The 24,018-nt window shown below is 42.7% G+C and overlaps 1 protein-coding gene across 8 annotated transcripts in view; it reads left to right on the plus strand.

The window, feature by feature from the left end:
• Window positions 1–24,018, plus strand: part of RBMS3 (RNA binding motif single stranded interacting protein 3) — a 977,979-nt gene that overhangs the window by 539,769 nt on the left and 414,192 nt on the right. For all 8 annotated transcript variants that reach the window (XM_050938458.1, XM_050938456.1, XM_050938457.1 and 5 more), the window contains one exon: window positions 4,716–4,774. In XM_050938458.1, the coding sequence (XP_050794415.1) occupies window positions 4,716–4,774 (59 nt within the window). The remainder of the gene's footprint in view (window positions 1–4,715; window positions 4,775–24,018) is intronic.

Genomic DNA, 24,018 nt, shown 5'->3' on the forward strand with positions numbered 1-24,018 from the left:
ACGACCCTCAAAAGTTTGAGGATCGCTGGTGTAGACAATGGAAAAGAATCTTACACTTTGTGTATTCACATCAGCTACAACTGAAGTGTTCTCTAAGTGCTCCATTATAACTTTAACACCGGATAGCAGCTGATTAACATTCCAGCTAACTTTCTGCTGGTATTTGCTGCATAAATGCTGATCTACCACCCGGAACCTTTAAATAAAAGTGTGATCGGTTGTTAAATAATATCATACTGTTACTGAGATACCAGCTAAACAACATCATAAACTCTGTCTATTCTGCTTTTCTTATCCACCCAGAATTCTCAATTAAGTCTTGGGACTTCTGGATATTTGAGGACTGCAGGATGAGGCCCTAGGTAAACCTTAAAGCCAGATTCATAACCTGAAACCACCTTCAGTAACTGAAGCTAGGAATATACACAGGACTGAAGAAAAGTTTATTTTATTTTAAATTGTTACCAATATCGTACACTACTGGCGATTTCCTTGGGTTTGGTTGACATGCAGAAGCTGATCTGTTTCAGGAAGGCAAAAGAAATGAAAGGGAAACATTAGAGCTAGAGCTGTGTAAAACTTTTGTGGTAAAACCCAAAGCAGAAGTTAAACTTTAAATTTAGGTTTGAGGACCTGGGCTGATGACTATGGTAAAACCATGCAAAACTGAGTGATATTGCATGGTTATTGAAACAGTCTTTTGCTATGTGTAAGATAGAAGTGACTAGTGCAACGAAGCTCTGATTTTCATTTAGGTTTTCACCCGAGACCTTGAGAAATATGAGGTTTTGGATCAGTTTTGCTTGAGTTTTTGGTTCCATTGACTCCCAGAACATTTAGTGTGAAGTTTTGAGTAGTTGCACCTAAAACTAAGAAGTACTAGAGCTGGTAGACATTTTTTTTCCAAAGGAAAAGACATTGTTGAAAAGCAGACCTTTTACAGGGTTTGTTTGTTTAAAAAACCCTCTAAATCTTTGTTTTCTTCAAATTTTTTGCATCATTTCTTATCCGAATGTCTATCAAAATTATCACTGAAATGTTGTGGAAACTGATAAATTAAAACATTTTGAAAATTTTTAAAGTTGACAATAAAAACTTTTGTGAAAAATTTCATGGAAAATGCAAAATGGGTCTGTTGAACCCTGCAAAATTGAAACCCTTTCAAATGACCCACTCACAGCCTCTCAAGTACTCCCATTCAGGTATAGTGATGCAGCAAGGATCAACTTAAAGAGATGTACAGAAATCCAAAGTGTAGATGATAGTGGGTTTTGAACTATGGTGCTTCCCATAATAGTTCTTTGATGAAGCACTTGAATACAGGCCCTGTGGAAGGATGGTTTCAAAAACAGGCACTATAATGCAGCAGGAAACTAAATAGTGCTAATGTGTTCTCATGACACACACAAACCTATGTCTAGTATCTTTATATTTTAAACATACTGATACAGTAACTCTCCACTTAAAGTCATCCCAGTTAATGTTGTTTTGTTGTTACGTTGCTGATCAGTTAGAGAACATGCTTGTTTAAAGTTGTGCAATGCTCCTTTATGACATTGTTTGGCAGCCGCCTGCTTTGTCCACTGCTTGCAGGAAGAGCAGCCCCTTGCAGCTAGCTGGTGGGGGCTTGGAACCAGGGTGGATCGGCAGTCCCCCTATCAACTCCCCACTTCCCTAAGTTCCCTGTGCTGCAGCCTCCCAGCAGGCTATCAAGGCAGTTCAGCTGTCCCCCCACCCACTGCCATGGGCTGGTCCTGCCCTCTGCCTTGGAGCTGCTCCCTGGAGCCTCCTGCTTGCTGTGCGGGGGGAAGGTGGGGGACTAATGGCAGGATGTCCCCCTCATCCCTGCTCCTGCACCCTGCTTACCCCTTCTCCATATAGAGCAGGGTAGGGACACGACAGGGCTCAGGACAGAAGGAGCTTGCTGGCCACAGCTGTTGTCTAAACTTCCTGATCTACTTAAAAAAGCAGTGTACTTAGAGTGGTGTCAGCGTACTTAAAGGGGCAATGCGCATCTCTCTCTCTCACACAGGGTGTGTGTCTGTGTCTGCCATGCTGTCTTCTCTCCCTCCATTCGTGCTGCCTTGTAGAGTGTGAGGCTGCATTAACAATGTGTTAACCCTTGAGGGCTCAGCCGATTGCTAGTTCATTATTTAGAAATATCCCACCCTCTTCCACCCTTTAACTTCACCACCTCATCCAAGCTTCACAATCATCATAGCTGTGAACAATATTAAATTGTTTGTTTTAAACTTATACTCTCTGTGTGTATATATATGTATATATATAAAATATAGTTTTTTGTCTGGTGAAAAATTTTTCCCTGGAACCTAACCCCCTCTATTTACATTAATTCTTATGGGGAAATGGGATTTGCTTAACATAATTTCGCTTAAAGTTGCATTTTTCAGGAACATAGTTACAACATTAAGCGAGGAGTTACTGTATTGTACAAAGCAAACATATGGGCTGTTGGATTTTAATAACTAGTAGTTAGCATTTAAAACAACTGATTAAGAGGCGATCTCTTGAGTTACATTGTATTTTTACATCATATTTATGTGTCAGTTCCCATTGTGGAATCCATTATTGGAACCTCTGGAATAGAATCGAAATTACAGTTTATCCTGACAGGAAAGCCAACTAAATCTGAAGGGGAATCAGAGCCTGGTATTACAGTCCTTCTATGGAAGAAAATTATCATCATTTTCTTAATAAACTAAACACTTTTCTACTTTGCAAAACTCAAATGATCACCACTCATCAGCAGGGCTGGCTTCAGGCCCCAGCGTGCAAGTGTGTGCTTGGGGCGGCATGCTGCGGGGAGCGCTCTGCCGGTTGCCGGGAGGGCGGCAGGCCTCTCCGGTGGACCTCCCGCAGGCATACCTGCGGAGGATCCGCTGGTCCCGCGGCTCCGGTGAAGCATCCGCAGACATGCCTGCGGGAGGTCTACCGGAGCCGCGGGACTGGCAAGCGGCAGAGCGCTTCTCGTGGCGTGCCGCTGTGCTTGGGGCGGCGAAATGGCTAGAGCCGGCCCTGCTCATTAGAGCTCATGTTTCAATTACTGTGAAAACTGTGTCCAAATTAATTCTAGTTACTTTCTTGTGGTAGTACTCAGAGTTTATATCTATACATTAATGTGAAAGGCTTTTCAAATAGTGGAGAGCATTGTTTAGTGCCTCTTACCATTCCAGTAGAGTCCAACTCTGTCAACACTTAGCTACATGAGTAACTTTATTTGCTTGAGTAGTTCCACTGGGATGAACAGGACTACTTCCACAGGTGAAATGACTTGTGTGACTAAGCATTTGCAGGGTTGCAGTGTATAGCAAATAACCTTGGAAAATCTATAGTAAATGTAATGGAACCACAAATGTCTCTTTTTGTTGGCAGGAAATTCAAAAGAGTAAAGCAGATTTAAGTAATTGCTTTAGATTTCAGGCTCTGGGTTTTTGCACTCACAAGTAAACCACTGTATGCACAGGCTTCTAAATCTCACAGGCCTGGATGGAACAGCATATCCATTCCTTTGAATTTTTTTTGTTACGAGAGAGTCCTAATGAAGACTAATGTTAGGTGTTTTGTTTTTTTTTTAAGAAAGCTTAATTGGGGGTTGAGTTTTATTTGAGGCTGTTGTGGGTTAACTGCTGATTTTAATTGGAGTCTCTTTCTCATTATCTGTCAAAGACTCTTAAGACAATAGATAGACATTGTTTGTTTATTTGTATATATTGCATTTATTTGGTTTATAAATCAAATAAATGAAAATGCACTTCATGGGCCAAATGTTTTGCTGGTGTAAATTTACCCATAAAATGCTTGTAAATCACACCAGCAGAGAATTTGGCACTACAGTAGAACACCAGAGTTACAAACTGACCAGTCAATCACATTCCTCATTTGGAACTGAAAGTACTGACTATCAAATGTGCATTTTCAGTCCTTTTCTCTTTGAGTTAAAGACAGGCACTCACTTTGTGGTCTAACTGTCACATGCAACAAGTTATAAGTGATCCGTGAAATTAAAATTTCCTCTCAAGAGTCTGAGTCTTGTGGAGGTACTCTTAAGCTGTGTTATTTGTTGTAGTGCTATGTATGCAAACACTCGTCACTATTCAGCTAGAAAAGCCTAAATATACAAAAACAATTTAAAAAAACAACCTTTGACTATCTAAAATGTACAAGATACCTTTTAAAAAAATAATTCTTCCTCTGGATCTCTCTTTTTTTTTTTTTTTGTTTTGTTTTGTTTTTTTTTGGTCAGCCAGCTTTATAGGGCATTTGGTGAATGGTGGAAAGCATCTGCTCCATTCCCATTAAAAAAAACAAATCTTCCTTTGATGGCTTAAAATGCAAATATACATTTAAATAAAGTTAATTTCCTTCACCAGAAAAACATCTTTGTTTATCTGGATACCCTATTGGCCATTCCTGTAACTGGCATTTTTGTTTGATCTCTACACTGAGACTGCCGAGTTTGAATGGGCATGGAAAATGAACATCCCTTAAGATCTGCGTTGCAATGTAGGGGGAATGCAGGGAAGCTTGCTGTCCATCCTGTACCTTTTCTATGGGGGAACCCCCACTCCCTCTCGTGTGTGTGTGTGTGTGTGTATATATATATATATAATAAACTGCATGGAATAACCTGCATGGATCCAGGGTTAAAATATAATAACATGCATTTTTCTTTTTTTTCTTTTCTTTCTCTGTAGGTATGGGAAAATTGTATCCACAAAGGCAATTCTTGACAAAAACACAAATCAGTGCAAAGGTATGTGCAAAGAGTCCTCCCAGTGAGTTTGTTGTCTGGCTGATTGATTGGTATTCCATCCGCCAAGGTTTGGGCTCCAACTGTGCAATCAACACAATGTACAGTATATTGCAAACATATTTAATAATGCCAGTGCTCTGAGTTGTATTTTCCAGTAACATTGCTCATTAATTTTTTTCATTAACAAACAAAATGAAAATCGCAAATCAGAACAAGTATCAAATTGCTTTGGTAGAAAAGTAAATTACCTTCTAACCACATAGCGTTGTCTGATTTGAATGATATCATCAGTGATGCAAATTGATTTCCTATATAAAAATGAGAAACTCTTGGGAAAACTTTCCCAAGCAAAACCTGCCTTAATTTTCCTATTCTAGAATGTCTCAGACTACATTATTGGAAGAAGAAAATATGCACTGCGGCACAACATTGATCATAAAATTGTGACATAGTGATATGAAAATGATTTCTCTTACTCTTGCAGTTTTGCATTTTTAATTTCTCTGGTAATATTTCAAAATAGTCTCTGTTATTTAGTGAAATACAATGTGTACTGTGGAGATATGGTGTTTGCATGTGTCTATATCTTTGTCTAGATAGATATATACAGAGATTTCTGAAGACTAGAATTATCTGTAATCAGTCTGAAGGTCCATCTTTTCCATGGGTGGGACTCTCACTTTACTTGACTGTTAGTTCTCACAGTGGAGTCCACTTCCCTGCAGGATAAAATTGTAATTCCATAGCTAGTGAACTGTAGAATCTTTGTGCGCTAATGTCTAAGGAACAGGCACATGAAATTACAAGCCCATTAGCAAGAATTTTTAATGAACCTGTAAACTCAGAGGTCGTACTGTATGACTGGAGAATTGCTAATATAGTTCCTATCTTTAAGAAAGGGGAAAAAAGGTGATCCAGGCAACTACAGGCCTGTCAGTTTGACATCTGTAGTATGCAAGGTCTTGGAAAAAAATTTGAAGGAAAAAATAGTCAAGGACATTGAGGTCAATGGTAATTGGGACAAAATTCAACATGGTTTTACAAAAGGTAGATTGTGCCAAACCAACCTGATCTCCTTCTTTGAGAAGGTAACAGGTTTTTTTAGACAAAGGAAATGCAGTGGATCTAATTTACCTTGATTTCAGTAAGGCATTTGATACGGTTTCACATGGGGAATTATTAACTACATTGGAAAAGATGGGAATCAGTATGAAAATTGAAAGATGGATAAGGAACTGGTTAAAGGGGAGACTACAACGGGTTGTACTGAAAGGTGAACTGTCAGGCTGGAGGGAGGTTACTAGTGGAGTTCCTTAGGGATCAGTTTTGAGACCAATCTTATTTAATCTTTTTATTACTGACCTTGGCACAAAAAGCGGGAATGTGCTAATAAAGTTTGCGGATGACACAAAGCTGGGAGGTATTGCCAATACAGAGAAGGACCGGGATATCATACAGGAAGATTTGGATGACCTTGTAAACTGGAGTAATAGTAATAGGATGAAATTTAATAGTGACAAGTGCAAGGTCATGCATTTAGGGATTAATAACAAGAACTATTGTTATAGGCTGGGGAGTCATCAGTTGGAAGTAATAGAGGAGGAGAAGGACCTTGGAGTATTGGTTGATCACAGGATGACTATGAGCCGCCAATGTGATATGGCTGTGAAAAAAGCTAATGCGGTCTTGGGATGCATCAGGCGAAATATTTCCAGTAGAGATAAGGAAGTGTTAATACTGATATACAAGGCACTGATGAGATCTCATCTGGAATACTGTGTGCAGTTCTGGTCTCCCATGTTTGAGAAGGATGAATTCAAACTGGAACAGGTACAGAGAAGGGCTACTAGGATGATCCGAGGAATGGAAAACCTGTCACAAGAAAGGAGACTCAAAGAGCTTGGCTTGTTTAGTCTAGCCAAAAGAAGGCTGAGGGGGGATATGATTGCTCTCTATAAATATATCAGAGGAATAAATATAAGGGAGGGAGAGGAATTATTTAAGCTCAATACCAATGTGGACACAAGAACAAATGGATATAAACTGGCTATCAGGAAGCTTAGACTTGAAATTATATGAAGGTTTCTAACCCTCAGAGGAGTGAAGTTCTGGAACAGTCTTCCAAGGGGAGTAGTGGGAGCAAAAGACGTATCTGGCTTCAAGACTAAGCTTGATAAGTGTATGGAGGGGATGGTGTAATGGGATAGTGTAATTTTGGCAATTAATTCGTCTTTGACTACTTGCGGTAAATATGCCCAATGGCTTGTGATGGGATGTTAGATGGGGTGGGATCTGAATTACTACAGAGAATTCTTTCCTGGGTATCTGGCTGGTGAGTCTTGCCCACATGCTCAGGGTTTAGCTGATCACCATATTTGGGATCGGGAAGGAATTTTCCTTCAGGGCAGATTGGCAGAAGCCCTGGGTTTTTTTTGCCTTCCTCCACAGCATGGGGAACAGGTCATTTACTGGAAGATTCTCTGCACCTTGAAGTCTTTAAACCGTGATTTGAGGACTTCAGTGGCTCAGACACAGGTTTGATACAGGAGTGGGTGGGTGAGATTCTGTGGCCTGCATTGTGCAGGAGGTCAGACTAGATGATCCTAATGGTCCCTTCTGACCTTAAAGTCTGTGATTCGATGATTCTAACTGGATTTGTCTCACATGGAGTGGATTGTGGACAGCAAGCATTTTCTGTGTAGCCCTGGTAAGAAAAGGACTATGGCATCTTTATCATAGAATCATAGAAACTTAGAATATCAGGGTTGGAAGGGACCTCAGGAGGTCATCTAGTCCAACCCCCTGCTCAAAGCAGAACCAATCCCCAACTAAATCATTCCAGCCAGGGCTTTGTCAAGCCTGACCGTAAAAACTTCTAAGGAAAGAGATTTCACCACCTTCCTAGGTAACCCGTTCCAGTGCTTCACCACCCTCCTAGTAAAAAAGTTTTTCCTAACATCCAACCTAAACCTCCCCCACTGCAACTTGAGACCATTACTCCTTGTTATGTCATCTGGTACCACTGAGAACAGTCTAGATCCATCCTCTTTGAACCCCCTTTCAGGTAGTTGAAAGCAGCTATCAAATCCCACCTCATTCTTCTCTTCTGCAGACTAAACAATCCCAGTTCCCTCAGCCTCTCCTCATAAATCATGTGCTCCATCCCCCTAATTTTGTTGCCCTCTGCTGGACTCTTTCCAATTTTTCCACATCCTTCTTGTAGTGTGGGACTCAAAACTGGACGCAGTACTCCAGATGAGGCCTCACCAATGCTGAATAGAGGGAAATGATCCTGTCCCTCAATCTGCTGGCAGTGCCCCTACTTATACAGCCCAATATGCCGTTAGCCTTCTAGGCAACAAGGGCACACTGTTGACTCATATCCAGCTTCTCGTCCACTGTAATCTCTAGGTCCTTTTCTGCAGAACTGCTGCCTAGGCACTCGGTCACTAGTCTGTAGCGGTGCATAAGATTCTTCCGTCCTAAGTGCAGGACTCTGCATTTGTCCTTGCTGAACCTCATCAGAGTAAGGTAGCAAACTAAGTGAAATATAAGGTTAGTGATGAGATAAGATGTGAAGAGGTGAAATATGGAAGGAAATTGAGAAAAAGTGAGAAGGGGCAAAATCCTGCCAGTGTTACAGAAGTATGCTTAGTAACTGGCAGGAGAAACATATGGAGTTCTTCCCTATAACCCATGCAGCAGCGGTACTGGAGAGCCACACAAGGGTATATTAGGAAGGGGGACTGAAATTCTACCCTGACAAAACATCGCAGTCCCAAAAAGGCATGGTTTGCCACCAGGTGCATGTAGTCAGGCTCTAGGACTCATTGTACACATGCTATGCTGGGCTGCGTATGCAAGATGGGGTGCTTGCTGCTGCTTTAAAATTAACAGCAGTGTCTGTCCCATCAAGCAATCTGACAACATGGTGCCTTATGTTCAGCACTGCACCACCGTTCCCATCAACCTTTTGGAAATAACGAGGGGCTATATTACAAGGAAAGGTGTGGCTGAAAAATACATGCAAAAATGTGCGGGGGAAGAGGGTGCTGAGAGACAGAAAGAAGAGAATGGAGGGATTTCACCTTCTATTTCTCAGGTTAGGGGCTGTTTCATTTTGTATTCTGCTATATCACAACAATAGGTGCTATGAGAATTTAAGGTTTGTTTTCACTATAGTTTACAGCAAGGAAAAAGTGAAACATATTTGTTCATATTTTAGAGGAAAGATCTTTGTGGCATGAGTAGTACAAATGAATGATCATAAACATGGACTTATTTACAATAGATGGCATGGAAATGGCAAATGTGGTAAGGATGATCATTTTGCTTTTTTAAATACAGTTCATTCCTCTCTGGCAAAACAAACTTCCTAAAGGTGCAAAAAAAATGAGACGGCCAGTCAAGTAGGCACACCTGTCTGTAATGTGGGTGGTGTACCATCAAATATAAAGGGAGTGATTATAGTCAAATTTGAGAGTGGTGGAAGTCATCTTGCGATTTTAAGACTCAGAAACATATTTCAATGCCATTTCAAATTTGGCCAAATTACAGCAGTGGTTTTGAAAACTAAAACATCCAAATAAAGAGTTCACATAACAGCAAAAAGAAGATAATTTTAAGAAATGGCATAGGTAACAATGAGATTCCTCACATATCTATTGAGACAGAATGCTCTATCTAACTGGAAGTGTTAGGTGTATCCTTTTCCAACAATGAGGAAAACAGATTGAAATTTGGTTTGATTTATTCTACAAACATTCCTCAGTCTGTAAAAATTCACTTGCACCATATTAAGGACTAGTGTTATCAAAACATTTTTTTTTCTGGTGAGGGTTAAACAGTCAGATCCAAGGAAACATATATTCCAAGATAGTTCACTAGGGAAACCTTTTGACATAATCTTTCATTTCAAGATTGTTCTTCTTGGGTATCATTCACACTGAGGCCTAGCAGCAGCAACAATCATTCTGTAATAGAACAGTATATTAAAAAAAAAAACAAAAAACAAAAACCCCAAGCACAGCCATGACAGAGTGGCCAAAAATCACTGAACAAAACAGGGAACAATCACATATGGAGCGTAATGAAAAATGGACATATGATTCATTCAGATGTTCAAACACAAAAGTCTGATGACACCTAATGTACAAGTTGGAGAATTTTTGCTGTTTTTGCTTTTCTTTCCATGCATTTGCCTTCTGGGTCTAGTGTATTTGCTGATTTTAGAAGTCAGGGAAAATTATGTAAGAGAAGCATTAATCTTAAATGCATAGACTCTCCCTTTGCAGGGTTTTTTCCTCCAACTGGCTTGCCTTTGATAGGCTTATGTGTTTAGAGCAGAGGAGATGAGTAATGGATGTTTCACAGTACAGTTTCCATACCTCATAGCAATGGAATACAGAACAGTTAAGCTGCCAAATATACAAGCCCATTCCTTAATGTATGAATTACTGTCATCTGCATCTGCCCTTGCAGACTCTTTAATGGTGTGCATACAGATTTACTTCCTAGTTTAAGCAGGAGCTCACATTGTCTTGGGCATTTCCTCAGCACCTTAAAAGATGAACCTTGGGAGAATGACCAGAAGTCTTAATTCCTACCATTCTGTTTTATGAAATAAAAACCATGAAATGCAGTAGCTTCTAGAAGACAGACACTTCCACCTTAGACTTCATTTTACAGAATAGACAGAGTGCCTGCCTTGATTTAATGAGTGGCAGTGTTTTGTCTTTGGAGGGAAACCACAGAGACTTCATATGTAATTGTCATACTTCATAGACTATCAGGGTTGGAAGGGACCTCAGGAGGTCATCTAGTCCAACCCCCTGCTCAAAGCAGGACCAATCCCCAGACAGATTTTTGCCCCAAATCCCTAAATGGCCCTCTCAAGTATTGAACTCAATCCTGGGTTTAGCAGCCCAATGCTCAAACCACTGAGCTATCCCTCCCCCCTTCACTGAAACCTCTTTCTTTTCCAGAAACCTATTGCTAGATACTACTCATTCATATTTAAAAGGCAAAAGTTTGGGTTAACAAACATGCCTTCATAGAGGTTTCTTAAAGTTTAAGGTCAGAAAGGAACATTTTGTCTGCCCTCCTGTATATCACAGGTCATTCAGCTACAGCCAGTTACCTCTGTATTGAGCCCAACATTCAAAGCCCACTGAGTCTTTTCATATATAAATTTATCTTTCTTCGTGTATAGAAAAGGGTGACCATGTTGCCCTAGCCACAGGGCTGCTACCAGAGTAGAGAGGCAATGAGCAGGAAGTGATATGGTGATGCCAACTACCTCTGCACCTATATTGGTATGTGTTGTCTTAAATTTAAGTACGAGAGACTATTCATGTGCTTAAGTACCCTCATGAACCGAAACCTAATGTATATGAGGTGCTCGGATGCTCTGGTAACCAGATTCTTAGAAGCATCTGGATAGGTATGTATGTAATATATTGTATATATCTGTAAACAGAGACAGTAACCTATTTTACAGCTGGACTCTGAAGATTAATGCTCTTACATCACTTTGAAAATATGTATTGCTGTATCCATGCTTTGTATTTATTAATTATTATTGTGTTATCATATTTAAAGTGAAGGAGTTTGGTTCAGAATAGCAGCAACATGGAGCAGGCCCACGTGAAATCATATTCTAGTGAAGAAAGCGGCTAAGCTCTGTGGACAGCTCTTTAGATAATAAATTTTATTTATTGGGAATAGCACAAACTGAAATAAGTGTGCTCTATTAGTTATGATTCTCAGAACTTCCGTTCTGAGAGAGAGAGAGAGTTCAGCAAAGTGGTTCTGTGCCTATTCACTGACTGTAAACTCCACACACCGGGAGGGCATGCTCAGCATGCATGGGGGAGAATGGCTCTCATGGACAGGAAATAATTTGTAAGACACATTTATTTAATTTTGAAACCATACGCTTATATGAAAAAATTAGAAAGCTGGATACATAATGAATGTGGTGATTTTACAGTCCTAGTTCTTTTTAAAATAATGTTCCATACCATCAGTGAGATAAGAATCTAGATGTTGTTAAAATGTAGGGCTATGTAGCATTTTAATGTTGGGGTTTTCATGGAAGTGAGGGATCTGACAGGGCTGGCTAGAGGATGAGCGTTGGCAGGCACGCTGCAAGTTTCTCTGCACAGCTCTGCTATTCCATCTCAGTTCTGACGTGTGGCAGCCCTTGCTTACTCAGTCTTGGGCCTCTTGCACAGAAACTGCAAATTATGCTGAGATATGCCAAGCTTTTTAGGCAAGCAAGGATAGAAGTCTCAGAGTTGGAAGAGCACTGCCTTAACCCATTGTGTCACATAGTCCCAAGTTCAACCATATTGCTGATAGCTTTCCTGGTATCTTATGACAAATTTTATATTGTGCGCACTATTTTTTATAAAACCCAATTCTGTCAACCCCCAAAATGCAGATTGGCTTAAAAATGAGGAAGTTTTTTTTGCTTGTTAAATAATAGATTTGGGGTTTTTATTGGCCTTCTGGTTTCTAAGCCTCTTCTCAAGTTTTTCTTCCCAACCATGGGGGCTAGAAACTTTGTTTTAAAATGAAATCAAAGATTCTCATGTAATCACACGAATCTGGGTGCCTAGTCTCCAAGAAACACACCAAATACTTGAAATTGAATCACAAGAATTGGCAACTCTGAAAACAGTACTAGTTTGCTCTAAAGGAAATAGTGGTAATTATTTTCCTTGAATAAAAACAGTTCCTGGCATCCAGCTATATTATTTGAAGTCGAAGAGTATGCAAACTTGAAGGCAATATTTTATTAATTACTGTTGTCCTTGAACCAAAGTGGTGTCAAGATAAATAAACTGTTGGTCTGCTTTTTCAAAGGATCTTAGCGTGCTCAGCTCTCCTTGATTTTGGTATTCAGTAGCTCTGAAAATCAGATCCTCTGTCTATCTTTATCCACCCTCAACATGTATGTGCATCACTATGCAATGTGGATGCTCAAGACCTGACTACCCTCTACTGGCTGTGATATTTATGTGATATAAGCCCTGAAAAAGCCCCCTGAAATCAATGGCAGTCTTTCTGTTGATTACACTTTGCTTCGAAGTAGGCCCATAAACCCTAATACAGGGTAGTCAGTTATTTTTGCTCAGGGTCCAAATTTCTTGGTTAAGGTATAGTCAAGGTGCAGACTCCAAAGAAGAAAATAATAAAAAATAACAATAATGATAATATATAAATAAAAAGATTTCAGGGTCCGCTCAAAAGCATCTGGCCATCCGGATTTGGCCTGTGGTCCGCCTGTTGATGACCCTGTACTAATACAACTCCACGAGTTTGACTATTTAACAATAATGATTTGGGTGATTTGCAAATGGGATCTGACTGAGGATGCCCTAGGTGGGTTAATTAACTTGGAGATGAGAGAGGAAAGATAGATGGGGTAGTATCTTTTATTGGACCAACTTCTGTTGGTGGAAGATGCATGCTTTGAGAATTGTTCTTCAGGTCTGGGCCGAAAAAAGAAGCTGGCCCTATAAAGTGTGTTACCTTACCGAACCTACCTTGTGTCTCTCCTCTTCTGGGACCAACACAGCTACTACAACACTGCAGATAACTTGGAGACTGCAGTTCATATTTGTACATTTATAAACGCTTCCAAAGTTATCACTAATGGAACTAAAAGGGGTTTCCGTGAATAGTTCTGAACTTCTTACTGTATCTACATGATGGCAGCACTGGTTGTTTTCATCCCAATTTAAAGACTGTATTGGAGAGATACCCTCCAAGATGTCTGCAAAGTATTATTTCTCATTTGTTGCAGCTCACGCCAGACACAATTCTTGACTGTATTTAAAGTCTGTCCTGTTTTAAGTCAATCCTGTCAAATTTGTGTATTGGGTTTAAGGTCAAGTCTTCTAGAGAGGAAACGCCGCCTTAATTAGTTCTATAGATTCTCTTATTTTTTTGCCATTTAGGAGAATATTTCCTGGGTCATTATCCCTTGATAAATGAACTGATAAATGACCTAAAAAGTGTTTTCCATAAGGACCCCAAGATCCTCAGCTATGCTGTGGTATATCATTTTATCCTTGATTACTTAAGTTTTTTAATTTGTTGAATACCAGTTCCAGAATTGTAACCCCAAATCATTGGTGAATAAACCAATCATTTATCATCCTGTCATAGATGTTAAAAATCAGTTTTCAGTTCGTATTTGTTACATTGGTTCATGTAACCCTCAGTCAGTCTCCTGGTGTCCATTTCAAAAGGGTTTTGGCAAAGAGTAATCTTTCTGTATGTCTGCTGGTCTCAAGAGTGTTTTGTAAACATTTGCTTTGTCCCATAGGCTGTTAGCAGAAGTCTTAAAGAGGATTTTTTTCAACACTAGTTCATGGTGAGCTGAGTTAAAATTTTCTGACACTACAATGGCTTTTTCTCCATCCTACAGAATCAATTTGCTTAGCTTGGACTTTGTTATGATCTTTTCTCATGGCATGTTGCTGGATCCCATGGCTTATATAAAAACCCTATTTATCTGATCTGTGATTACTTGAAGCAGGTCAGGCCTCCCAGTATCAATGCTCATTTGCTCATCCTAAACCCATTTTGGATGTTCTAAAAATATGCAACAAAATACAGTTCTGTTGTGAAAGCAAAATCCTGTCATTCCATAAGGGGCCATGATCAGCCTTGCTCAACTTCTACTACTAAGCTTGCTTTTAGCACCTTTGTCCTGTTTGTTTCACTCTAGTAAGTGTGTTTCATTAGATGGTTTATACGTGCGCCAGAAACCCCATAAATGCTTGATATAAAGTGACAATTTGCTAACTATACTGACAGACGCTTACTGAATTACAGTTACTCATCGAGAATTGGTATCAGTTAATTGCAGAATAGCTCGATTTCACTTTTATGATATTCCGACAATCAGAAAAGTAATCATTTTCCATTTTTTTCAATTAATACATTTTCCTGACTTGTTTATAACAGTGGAGCTATTTTAGTCAAGTGAATTAAGTAAATGTTCTCTTTCTCAGTGGGTAATAAACAGAAAGTAAATAGGCATTCCAGCCAGGCCAGCATTTTCAATAGAACTGGTGCACTCTGTTGGATGCTTCATGTTCAGAGATGACATGGCCATTTTTTGATAACTGTACATAACTGCCTGAGGATGTATATGGGGAATGAGGGAAAAAAATCATAACCTTTGGAAGCAAAAACTCACACCTCTATGCTGTGAGCAAAAGAACTACTCCACCAGTTCAGCCAGTATGAAGAGATAAACAGGTTAATACTCTCATGTATTAATAGTGATAGGGGCCAGTTGTGCTAAACCCAGTACAAACACTTATTAAAAGACAACCCTCCTCAAAGGTGCTTGCAGTCTGGGGCCTCAATTCTCAAGACTGGTGTGCATGCTTAACTTGATGCACTATGAATCATGCCACTGACTTGAATGGGACTACTCATAGTACATGAAGTTAAGCACACTGTGACAAACCCAGACCAGTGGAGTACAGGAGTCTGGTAGAGGGCAAATATACTGGTCACTGGATGAGTAGTTTTCTGCTCCCTGAGTGACCAGAGCAGGGGCTGCACTAGAGTAATCAGGAACCTACTAGAACCAATTAAGGCAGAAAAACCGATTTGATTGGCTGCAGGTGATCTAGACAGGCTAATCAGGGCACCTGGTTTAAAAAGGAGCTCACTCCAGTCAGGCAGGGAGGAGCCAGAGGAGAGGAAGTGCGTGTGAGGAGCTAGGAGGAAGAGGCACAAGGAGCTGAGAGTGAGAGGGTGTGCTGCTGGAGGACTAAGGAGTACAAGCATTATCAGACACCAGGACGAAGGTCCGGTGGTTAGGATAAAGAAGGTATTTGGAGGAGGCCATGGGGAAGTAGCCCAGGGAGTTGTAGCTGTCATGCAGCTGTTACAAGAGGCACTATAGACAACTGCAATCCACAGGGCCTGGGCTGGAACCAGAACAGAGGGCGGGCCTGGGTTCCCCCCAAACCTCCCAACTCCTGATCAGACACAGGAGGAGTTGATCCAGACTGTGGGGAAGATCACTGAGGTGAGCAAATCTGCCAATAAGTGCAGGACCCACCAAACTAGAGGAGGAACTTTGTCAAACACACGTAAATCTTTGCGGGATTGGGGCCTAGATTATAACAGGATATAATGAGCTGAAGACTATCAAACTGAGGAAGTGGGAGAACTGGAGGATGAATTGACAGTAAAGCAAGCTTATTTTAGCACAGTAAGCATTAGTCACAGCTTGCCACCTGCTTTGCCATTATGCAGTGGGTGAAATTCACCCTTGTGCAGAGGGCCCAGATGATTTGTATGCATTGCTTAAGGCCCACTTAAGCTTTATTGTGTTGTTTAGGTGGCATTTAAGTGGTGCATAGGCCTGGTCTGACTTAAAAATTCAGAAGTGTGTGCTGTTTTTTAAATAATACATTTTGAATTCTTTTTGTTGCCTTGTCGTTTCTGAACCTTCGTTATACTTAGGTCACCTTCTCAAGCTAAATCAACTCTAAATCTAAACTGAAAGGGCTTTCATACTCATGATTCAGCTTTGTTAACTACAGAATGAAATTCGGTGGGTGAAGTAATATTGAAGCTACCTGTGCCCATACCTGAGATGAAAAATAATGGGTTTTTTTATGCTCATACATGGTTGAATTTTTTTCAATTTTGAAATTTCAGTGAAAATTTGGAACTGTGTTGGGAAGCATTTTGACACAATTTCCATATAATTTTGGATTAGCTGTATAGCTGGTCAATTTTTTTGACATTTTGGAGCAGGAAAGGAAACAAGTAGAAAAAAATAATTTTCCCCCAGTTTGGGCCACCCAACCACTCTGGAGCCAGGCAAATGTACCTCCCCGGTCGGGGCCCTTAGCCCTTAAAGGATCCACCATTGACTCCCGGGAGTAGTAGGGGACCCAAACTTGTGGTGACATAAACGCCTTCCCAAGCTCCCTCAGCTCTCAGAGAGCAGAGGCTTCCGCAGGACATGGCAAAGGCTCCCTACAAGGACAAGCCAGTCACTAAGACTGTATTAGGGGGCAGTGGAGTACCACCGATCCCCTGAGCCAAGGCAGCACTCTCCATCTCCATGCTGCAGATCTCCGACGTCGCATCCCAGATCCTCTGGGGCTCATTCTTGGTCATGGGCACCACGTTCACAGTTCCTGCCATTTCAAAGCGGATCACCTAGCGGGAGGTGCTGGTCTCCGTACCACCAGCACTGTTCACCCTCCCACCCGTCCTCATATTGGTGCAGATCTCTGTCACCCGCCCCATCACAATTCCAGTTCTCCCCGGCCCCAGCGCCAGTTCCCTCAATACCAGCACCAATCCTGCCACTCCAAGCCCTGGTCTCCGGTAAAGATGATCAGCAGGCTTACACAGGCGTCAGCTGCCCTCCTGTGGTCACTGGAAGGGGATTCCTCCAGCGCAGAAGGATGGTTTAGCCCTGTACCAAGACTCCATTGGTTCAACTGGGCACCTGAAGCTGCGTCAATGTCTTGGCAGAATGGTCAGTGGCCAGTGCAATGGCCTTACTGGAGTGCGTGGGGCAAGCCAGTGATTATGATGCCCCCTTTGCACCACTCGTCTGCTGTCATCTCAGAGCAACAGCCAACAGCACTGGGATCAGTGCATGAAACACACTTGGATGCTGGGATAAAGGAGACAGTGCCTACCCCAAAACTCCCTTCCCCCATGGGAGATGATGCCCCGAGTCCTCCCCTGGTGGTACAGTAGTAATCTTTATTCCCAGATGAGACAGTCATGAGGCCCTCCATGGCCAGCCTGCTGGAGATTTTAAAGAACAACAGGCCCTGCTTCAATGGGTGACCAAGAATTTGGGCCTTTTGGTGGTGAAGATGACTGAGTAGGTGGTCATGTTGTTCAGTGTGTTCTCTGACTCTACCCTGTCCGTGTTGCACTACCAGTGCATGACAGGGTCCTGAAAATTGCCTAAGACCCTCTGGCTAAGCCCATCATTCATCTCTCCCACCTCCAAAAGGGTCAAAAAGAAGTTCTTTGTCCCAGCCATAGCTTTGAGCTTTATACACATCCATCTCTGGGCTCACTGCACCAATGAGAAGGACAAGCGGGGCACACCAGTTCAACACCCAAAAATAAAGAGGCCAAAAGACTGTGCCTTTTTGGGAGAAAAAAATTATTTGACAGCCAGCCTGCAATTCCGGGTGGCAAACCACCAGGACCTCTTGAGCAGGTACAATTTTAACTTATGGGGGCTCCCATCGAAAGTTCAGGGAGTCTTTCCCTCAGGGTTTGGCCCAGGAATTTGGAAACCTGGTGGAGGAGCGTACTGTGGCAGACATGGCAGCTAGGGTGCTTCTGTTGGCAGTGGTCATGAGGTGCAGCTCCTGGTTCAAACTGCCAGCCTCTCCCAAGAGATGCATACCTCTATCCAGAACCTCCCATTCAATGGGAATTGACTATTTTCAGAGTAGACAGATGTGAGGCTGCATGCATTAAAGAACATTCAGGCCACCCTTCGCTCACTGGGCATGCATATGCTGCAGTCTGCACGGAAGCAGTTCCAGCTGCCCCCGCCACCAAGACTTTGGCAGCCTCGTTGGGGGTCTGCAAGGAGAAGGGATAGAGACACAAGCTTTAGTCATCGCTGCCCTCCCTCCTCCCCCTCACCTGCGCAGCCATGTCTGGCAAAGCATCCTGGGGGCCAGAAGTGCTCATTTTTAAGGTACGCTTGAGAGTGATGTCCCAGTCAATTCTCCGGATACTCCTTTGTCTTTCCTCAAACACCTTCAGCCCTACCGTTTGGCCTGGTTGTGGGTCACCTCGGACGGCTGGGTGCTGGATATAGTATCTCAGGGCTATACTCTGCAATTTTTGGACACCCCTCCCTCTCAACTCCCTCTTCCCCATCCTTCTTCAGGGACCCTTATCATGACCAACTTCTCATTCAAAAGGTCGAGAGCCTCCTGCATCTGTGTTCGGTGGAGGAGGCCCCTCAGGACATGAAGGCAAAAGGGTTCTATTCCTGCTGCTTCCTAATCTTGAAAGCAAAAGGGGACCTTAGATCCACTCTGGACCTGCGCCACCTCAACAAGTCTCTCAGAAAGTTGAAGTTTTTCATGGTCTCCTTGGCCTCCATCATCCACTCCCCAGATCTGGGAGACTGGTACACCACCTTCGACTTGAAGCATGCTTATTTCCATATTCTAAGGTCACAGATGTTTCTTCTTTGCTTCAGTCTTCATGGCTGAGGATATTAGAGAGATTCCTTAACTTGAGCTGTCCTTTGTAGGTGACAAATCTGAGGAATTATCACAGATTGAAGTGTCATTAGAATCATAGAATATCAGGGTTGGAAGGGACCTCAAAAGGTCATCTAGTCCAACCCCCTGCTCAAAGCAGGACCAATCCTCAACTAAATCATCCCACCCAAGAGTTCTGAAAGAACTCAAATGTGAAATTGCAGAACTATTAACTATGATTTGTAACCAATCCTTTAAATCAGCTTCTGTACTCAATGACTGGAAATAGCTAATGTAACGCTAATATTTAAAAAGGGCTCTAGAAGTGATCCCAGCAATTACAGACTGGTAAGTCTAACGTCAGTACTGGGCAAATTAGTTGAAACAATAGTAAAGAAAATTGTCAGACACATAGAAGAACATAAATAGTTGGGCAAAAGTCAACATGGTTTCTGTTCTTTGAAGGGTTCAACAAACACGTGGAAAAGGGGGATCCAGCGGACCTAATGTACTTAGATTTCCAGAAAGCCTTTGACAAGGTCCCTCACCAAGGGCTCTTACGTAAATTAAGTTGTCATGGAATAAGAGGGAAGATCCTTTCATGGATTGAGAACTGGTTAAAAGACAAGGAACAAAGGGTAGGAATAAATGGTAAATTTTCAGAATGGAGAGGGGTAACTAGTGGTGTTCCCCAAGGACCAGTCCTAGGACCAATCCTATTCAACTTATTCATAAATGATCTAAAAAACGGGTTAAACAGTGAGGTGGCAAAGTTTGCAGATGATACTAAACTGCTCAAGATAGTTAAGACCAAAGCCAACTGTGAAGAACTTCAAAAAGATCTCACTAAACTAAGCGATTGGGCAACAAAATGACAAATGAAATTTAATGTGGATATATGTAAAGTAATGCACATTGGAAAAAATAACCCCAACTATACATACAATATGATGGGGGCTAATTTAGCTACAAGTAATTAAGAAAGAGATCTTCAAATCATCGTGGATAGTTCTCTGAAGACGTCCACACATGCACAGTGTGCAGCAGCAGTCAAAAAAGCAAACAGGATGTTAGGAATCATTAAAAAAGGGATAGAGAATAAGACGGAGAATATCTTATTGCCGTATATAAATCCACATCTTGAATACTGCGTACAGATGTGGTCTCCTCATCTCAAAAAGAGGTGTAAAACAAATAAAAGGAAGTTCTTCTTCCACAGGTTGACTGTGCACTGTGTGAACTCCTTCCCTGAGGAGGTTGTGAAGGCTAGGACTATAACAGAGTTTAAAAGAGAACTGGATAAATTCATGGAGGTTAAGTCCATTAATGGCTATTAGCCAGGATGGGTAAGGAATGGTGTCCCTAGCCTCTGTCAGAAGGTGGAGATGAATGGCAGGAGAAAGCTCACTTGACCATTACCTGTTAGGTTCACTCCCTCTGGGGCACTTGGCATTGGCCACTGTTGGCAGACAGGATACGGGGCTGGATGGATCTTTGGTCTGACCCAGTATGGCTATTCTTATGTTCTCTGTTTCATAGTGGGCAGGCGCCATTTTGTATTCACGGCACTGCCCTTTGGCCTTTCTTGGGCCCCAAGGGTGTTCACAAAGTGTATGCTGCCAGTGGCTGCTTACCTGAGACATTGAGAAGTCCAGGTCTTCCCATATCTTGACAACTCGCTCATCAAAGGTGGGTCTCGGGAGCAAATGCAGAGAAGCCTCGATCTGGTGTGTTCCACTTTGTCAAGGTATTATTCCCACTTTGAACTTTAGCGTCCAAAAAGTGGGGACCTGCATGTACCCTTCTAAGCTTAATTCCTAGCTTAGATCTGATAGCGCTGCCACCAACCAGAAATTCCAGTGTCTGGTACACTCCCTGTCCCCCAAAACCTTCCCTGGGGAGCCCAAGACCCAAACCCCTTGGGTCTTAAACCAAAGAGAAATAAACCATTCCCTCTCCTTTCCCCCTCCCAGATTTTCCCCTCCCTGGGTTACCCTGAGAGATCACTGTGATCCAAACTCCTTGAATCTTAAAACAGAGAGGAATTAACCTTTCCCCGCCCCTTCTTTCCCCCCACCACTCCCTGGTGAGTTCAGACCCAATCCCCTTGGGTCTTACACAAGGAAAAAAATCAATCAGGTTCTTAAAAAGGAAAGCTTTTAATTAAAGAAAGAAAAAAAATAAAAATTATCTCTGTAAAGCCAGGATGGAAAATGTTTACAGGGTCTTTAGCTTATATAGACTAGAGGGACTCTTTCCCCCCTAGCCTAAGATACAAGTTACAGCAGAGGTAAAATACCCATCCAGCAAAATACACATTTGCAAAATAAGAAAACAAACATAAAACCAATCCGCCTTTTCTAGCTAGTACTTACTATTATGAACATGAGAGACTGTTTTAGAAAGAATGGAGACAGATCTGGTTGCACGTCTGGTCCTTCTTAGCCCCAAGAGCGAACAGAGAACAAAACAAACAGCACAAACAAAGACTTCCCTCCACCAAGATTTGAAAGTATCTTGTCCCCCAATTGGTCCTTTGGTCAGGTGTCAGCCAGGTTCACTGAGCTGGTTAACCCTTTACAGGTAAAAGAGACATTAACCCTTAACTATCTGTTTGAGACACCTGCCATGACCTGGGCCTGTTAATAAACAAGAAAAAATCCACCTTAACGCTGGTCCAGCAAATAGAATTCATTGGGGGCAGTTCTCAACTCCATGCAAGCCAGATCCTTCCTTCCAGAAGAATGTTTTTTTATGCCATGTCAGACTTGATCTCCCATGTAAAGAGCTATCCACTCATCACAGCTCATACCTGCCTACGGTTGTTGGGTTATATGGCCACCTGTACATACCTGGTCAGTCAAGCCCAGCTCCATCTCTAGCATCTGCAAGCGTGGCTGGCATTTGTCTACATCTTTAACAAGTACAACCTATACTGGGTAGTCATGGTGTCGGATCACATCTGGTCATCCCTGGATTGGTGGTTGGATCCTAGGTTGGTATTAGAGGGAGTTCTCTTCACAACCCCATCCCCACCATTGACCCTGGTCTCTGATGCTTCAGACCTGGGCTGCGGAGCCCACCTGAGTGAGCTAAGCACCTAGTGCTGCTGGTTGTGGAACAACTTGGCCCTCCAGGTCAATATCAGGGAGCTCAGAGCAATTCGCCTGGCTTGCCAGGCTTTCTTGCTCCACCGTAAGGGCAAGGTGGTGCAGATCCTGAGGTATAATACTACCACAATGTATACATCAACAGGCAAGGCGGAGCCAGGTTGTGTCGGCTGTGATACAGCATGGCCAGAGGGCAGCAGGAGAGTGTTAGAAGGGAGCCTTATTCCCTGTAAGAGGAAGAAAGTTTGCTATAGATTAACTAGAGCACCGGAAGCCAATTCGAGCACCTGAAGCCAATTAAAGCACCTGCAGTCAGTCACATGATAAACCCCCCCTGCTTCAGTCAGACAGTGTGGGAGTTGGAGCAGAAAGGAGTTGGAGCAGAGAACAGTTTGAAGAGAAGCAGAGGAAAGTTTGGAGAAGTGCTGTGGTGGGCTGAGAAGTCCAAGACCCTAGGTAAGGGGCACTTGGCTTGTGCAGAGGAAGGGCAGGAAGCCCCCCCACAAGCTGAAGGCCTGGAGAGGGAAGTAGCCCAGGGGAAGGAACCGCCAGTTCAAGTGGTTCACCACTATCCTCAGGACCCCTGGGCTGGGACCTGGAGTAGAGGGCAGGCCCAGGTCCCGCCCTCTCCACTCCCCTCCTCAAGGACACTAGTAGGGCAATTAATATTCCAATTCAGGGGCAAGAAATGGTGTCTTGACCCCCCCACACCCAAAGAAGAGAAAGCGTGAGACTCATCATAATAGTGCCGGCAATTTGCCACACGGCCCTTTGTCAAGAAGCTCTCCTCCTTAGGGATTTTTGTGTGCGGTATGCCATTCATCTGATTGCCGCACACCTGCCCAGAACCAGGAACATCTTAGCAGATCACCTCAGCAGAACTTTCTCATCTCGCCACGAGTGGTTGCTCCATTTGGAGGTGGTCAGCATAATTTTCCAGAGGTGGGAAACTCCCCAGGTGGATCTGTTCACTTCTAGGCAGAACTTGAAATGCCACGTGTTCTGTTAGATCTGGGGGATGGACAGGGGCCCCCATCACAGCCTTTCTCATTCCATGGTCAGGGATGCTGATGTATGTCTTTCCACCAGGGCCGTTAATTCATAGCATCCTTCTGAAGATTAAGGACAGGGTGAAAATTATCCTAATAGCCCTTGTATGGCCTTTCCAGCACTAGTTTGGCATGTTGCTGAACCTTTCGGTAGCTGCCCCACTGCAGCTGCCCCTCTGGCCAGATCTGCTGTTCCAGAACCACAGCAGCCTCCCAGAACCATTGAAACTCTCCATCAGAGTGACTTATTTGGCCAAATGGAAAAGGTTCACATGCTGGGCCTTGTATCGGGGCCTCGCAGGCCTCTCTGCAGGAGATCCTGAATTTTCTGCTGCACCTCAAGCTCTAAGGTTTGTCCCTGTCATCGATTAAGGTCCACGTAGTTGATATCTCTGCTTTCCACTTTCCATTCTAAGGCAGGTTGATCTTCGCTCACAACATGATGGCCTGGTTTTTGAAAGGTCTGGATCGTCTCTATCTGCATACCTGGGTTCCCGTCCCTCCCTGGGACCTGAATCTCATGCTGTTGAGGCTCATGGAGCCTCCGTTCAAGCGTCTGGCTTCCTGCTCTCTCCTGGAAGGTTTCATTCCTGGTTGCGATAACATCTGCCCGCAGGGTGTCCGAAATTAGGGCACTTACTTCAGAACCGGCCTATATGGTCTTCTATAAGAATAAGGTCCAGTTGTGACTCCACCTGGCGTTTCTGCCCAAGGTCATTTCCCAGTTTCATACTAACCTCGACATATACTTACCCGTCCTTTTTCTGAAACTTCATAGATCAGATGAGGAGCACAGGCTGCACACCCTGGACATCAGGAGGGCACTGGACTTCTAC

The sequence above is a fragment of the Gopherus flavomarginatus genome, chromosome 2 (assembly GCF_025201925.1).
Source record: "Gopherus flavomarginatus isolate rGopFla2 chromosome 2, rGopFla2.mat.asm, whole genome shotgun sequence".
In the NCBI taxonomy this organism is placed as follows: Eukaryota; Metazoa; Chordata; order Testudines; family Testudinidae; genus Gopherus; species Gopherus flavomarginatus.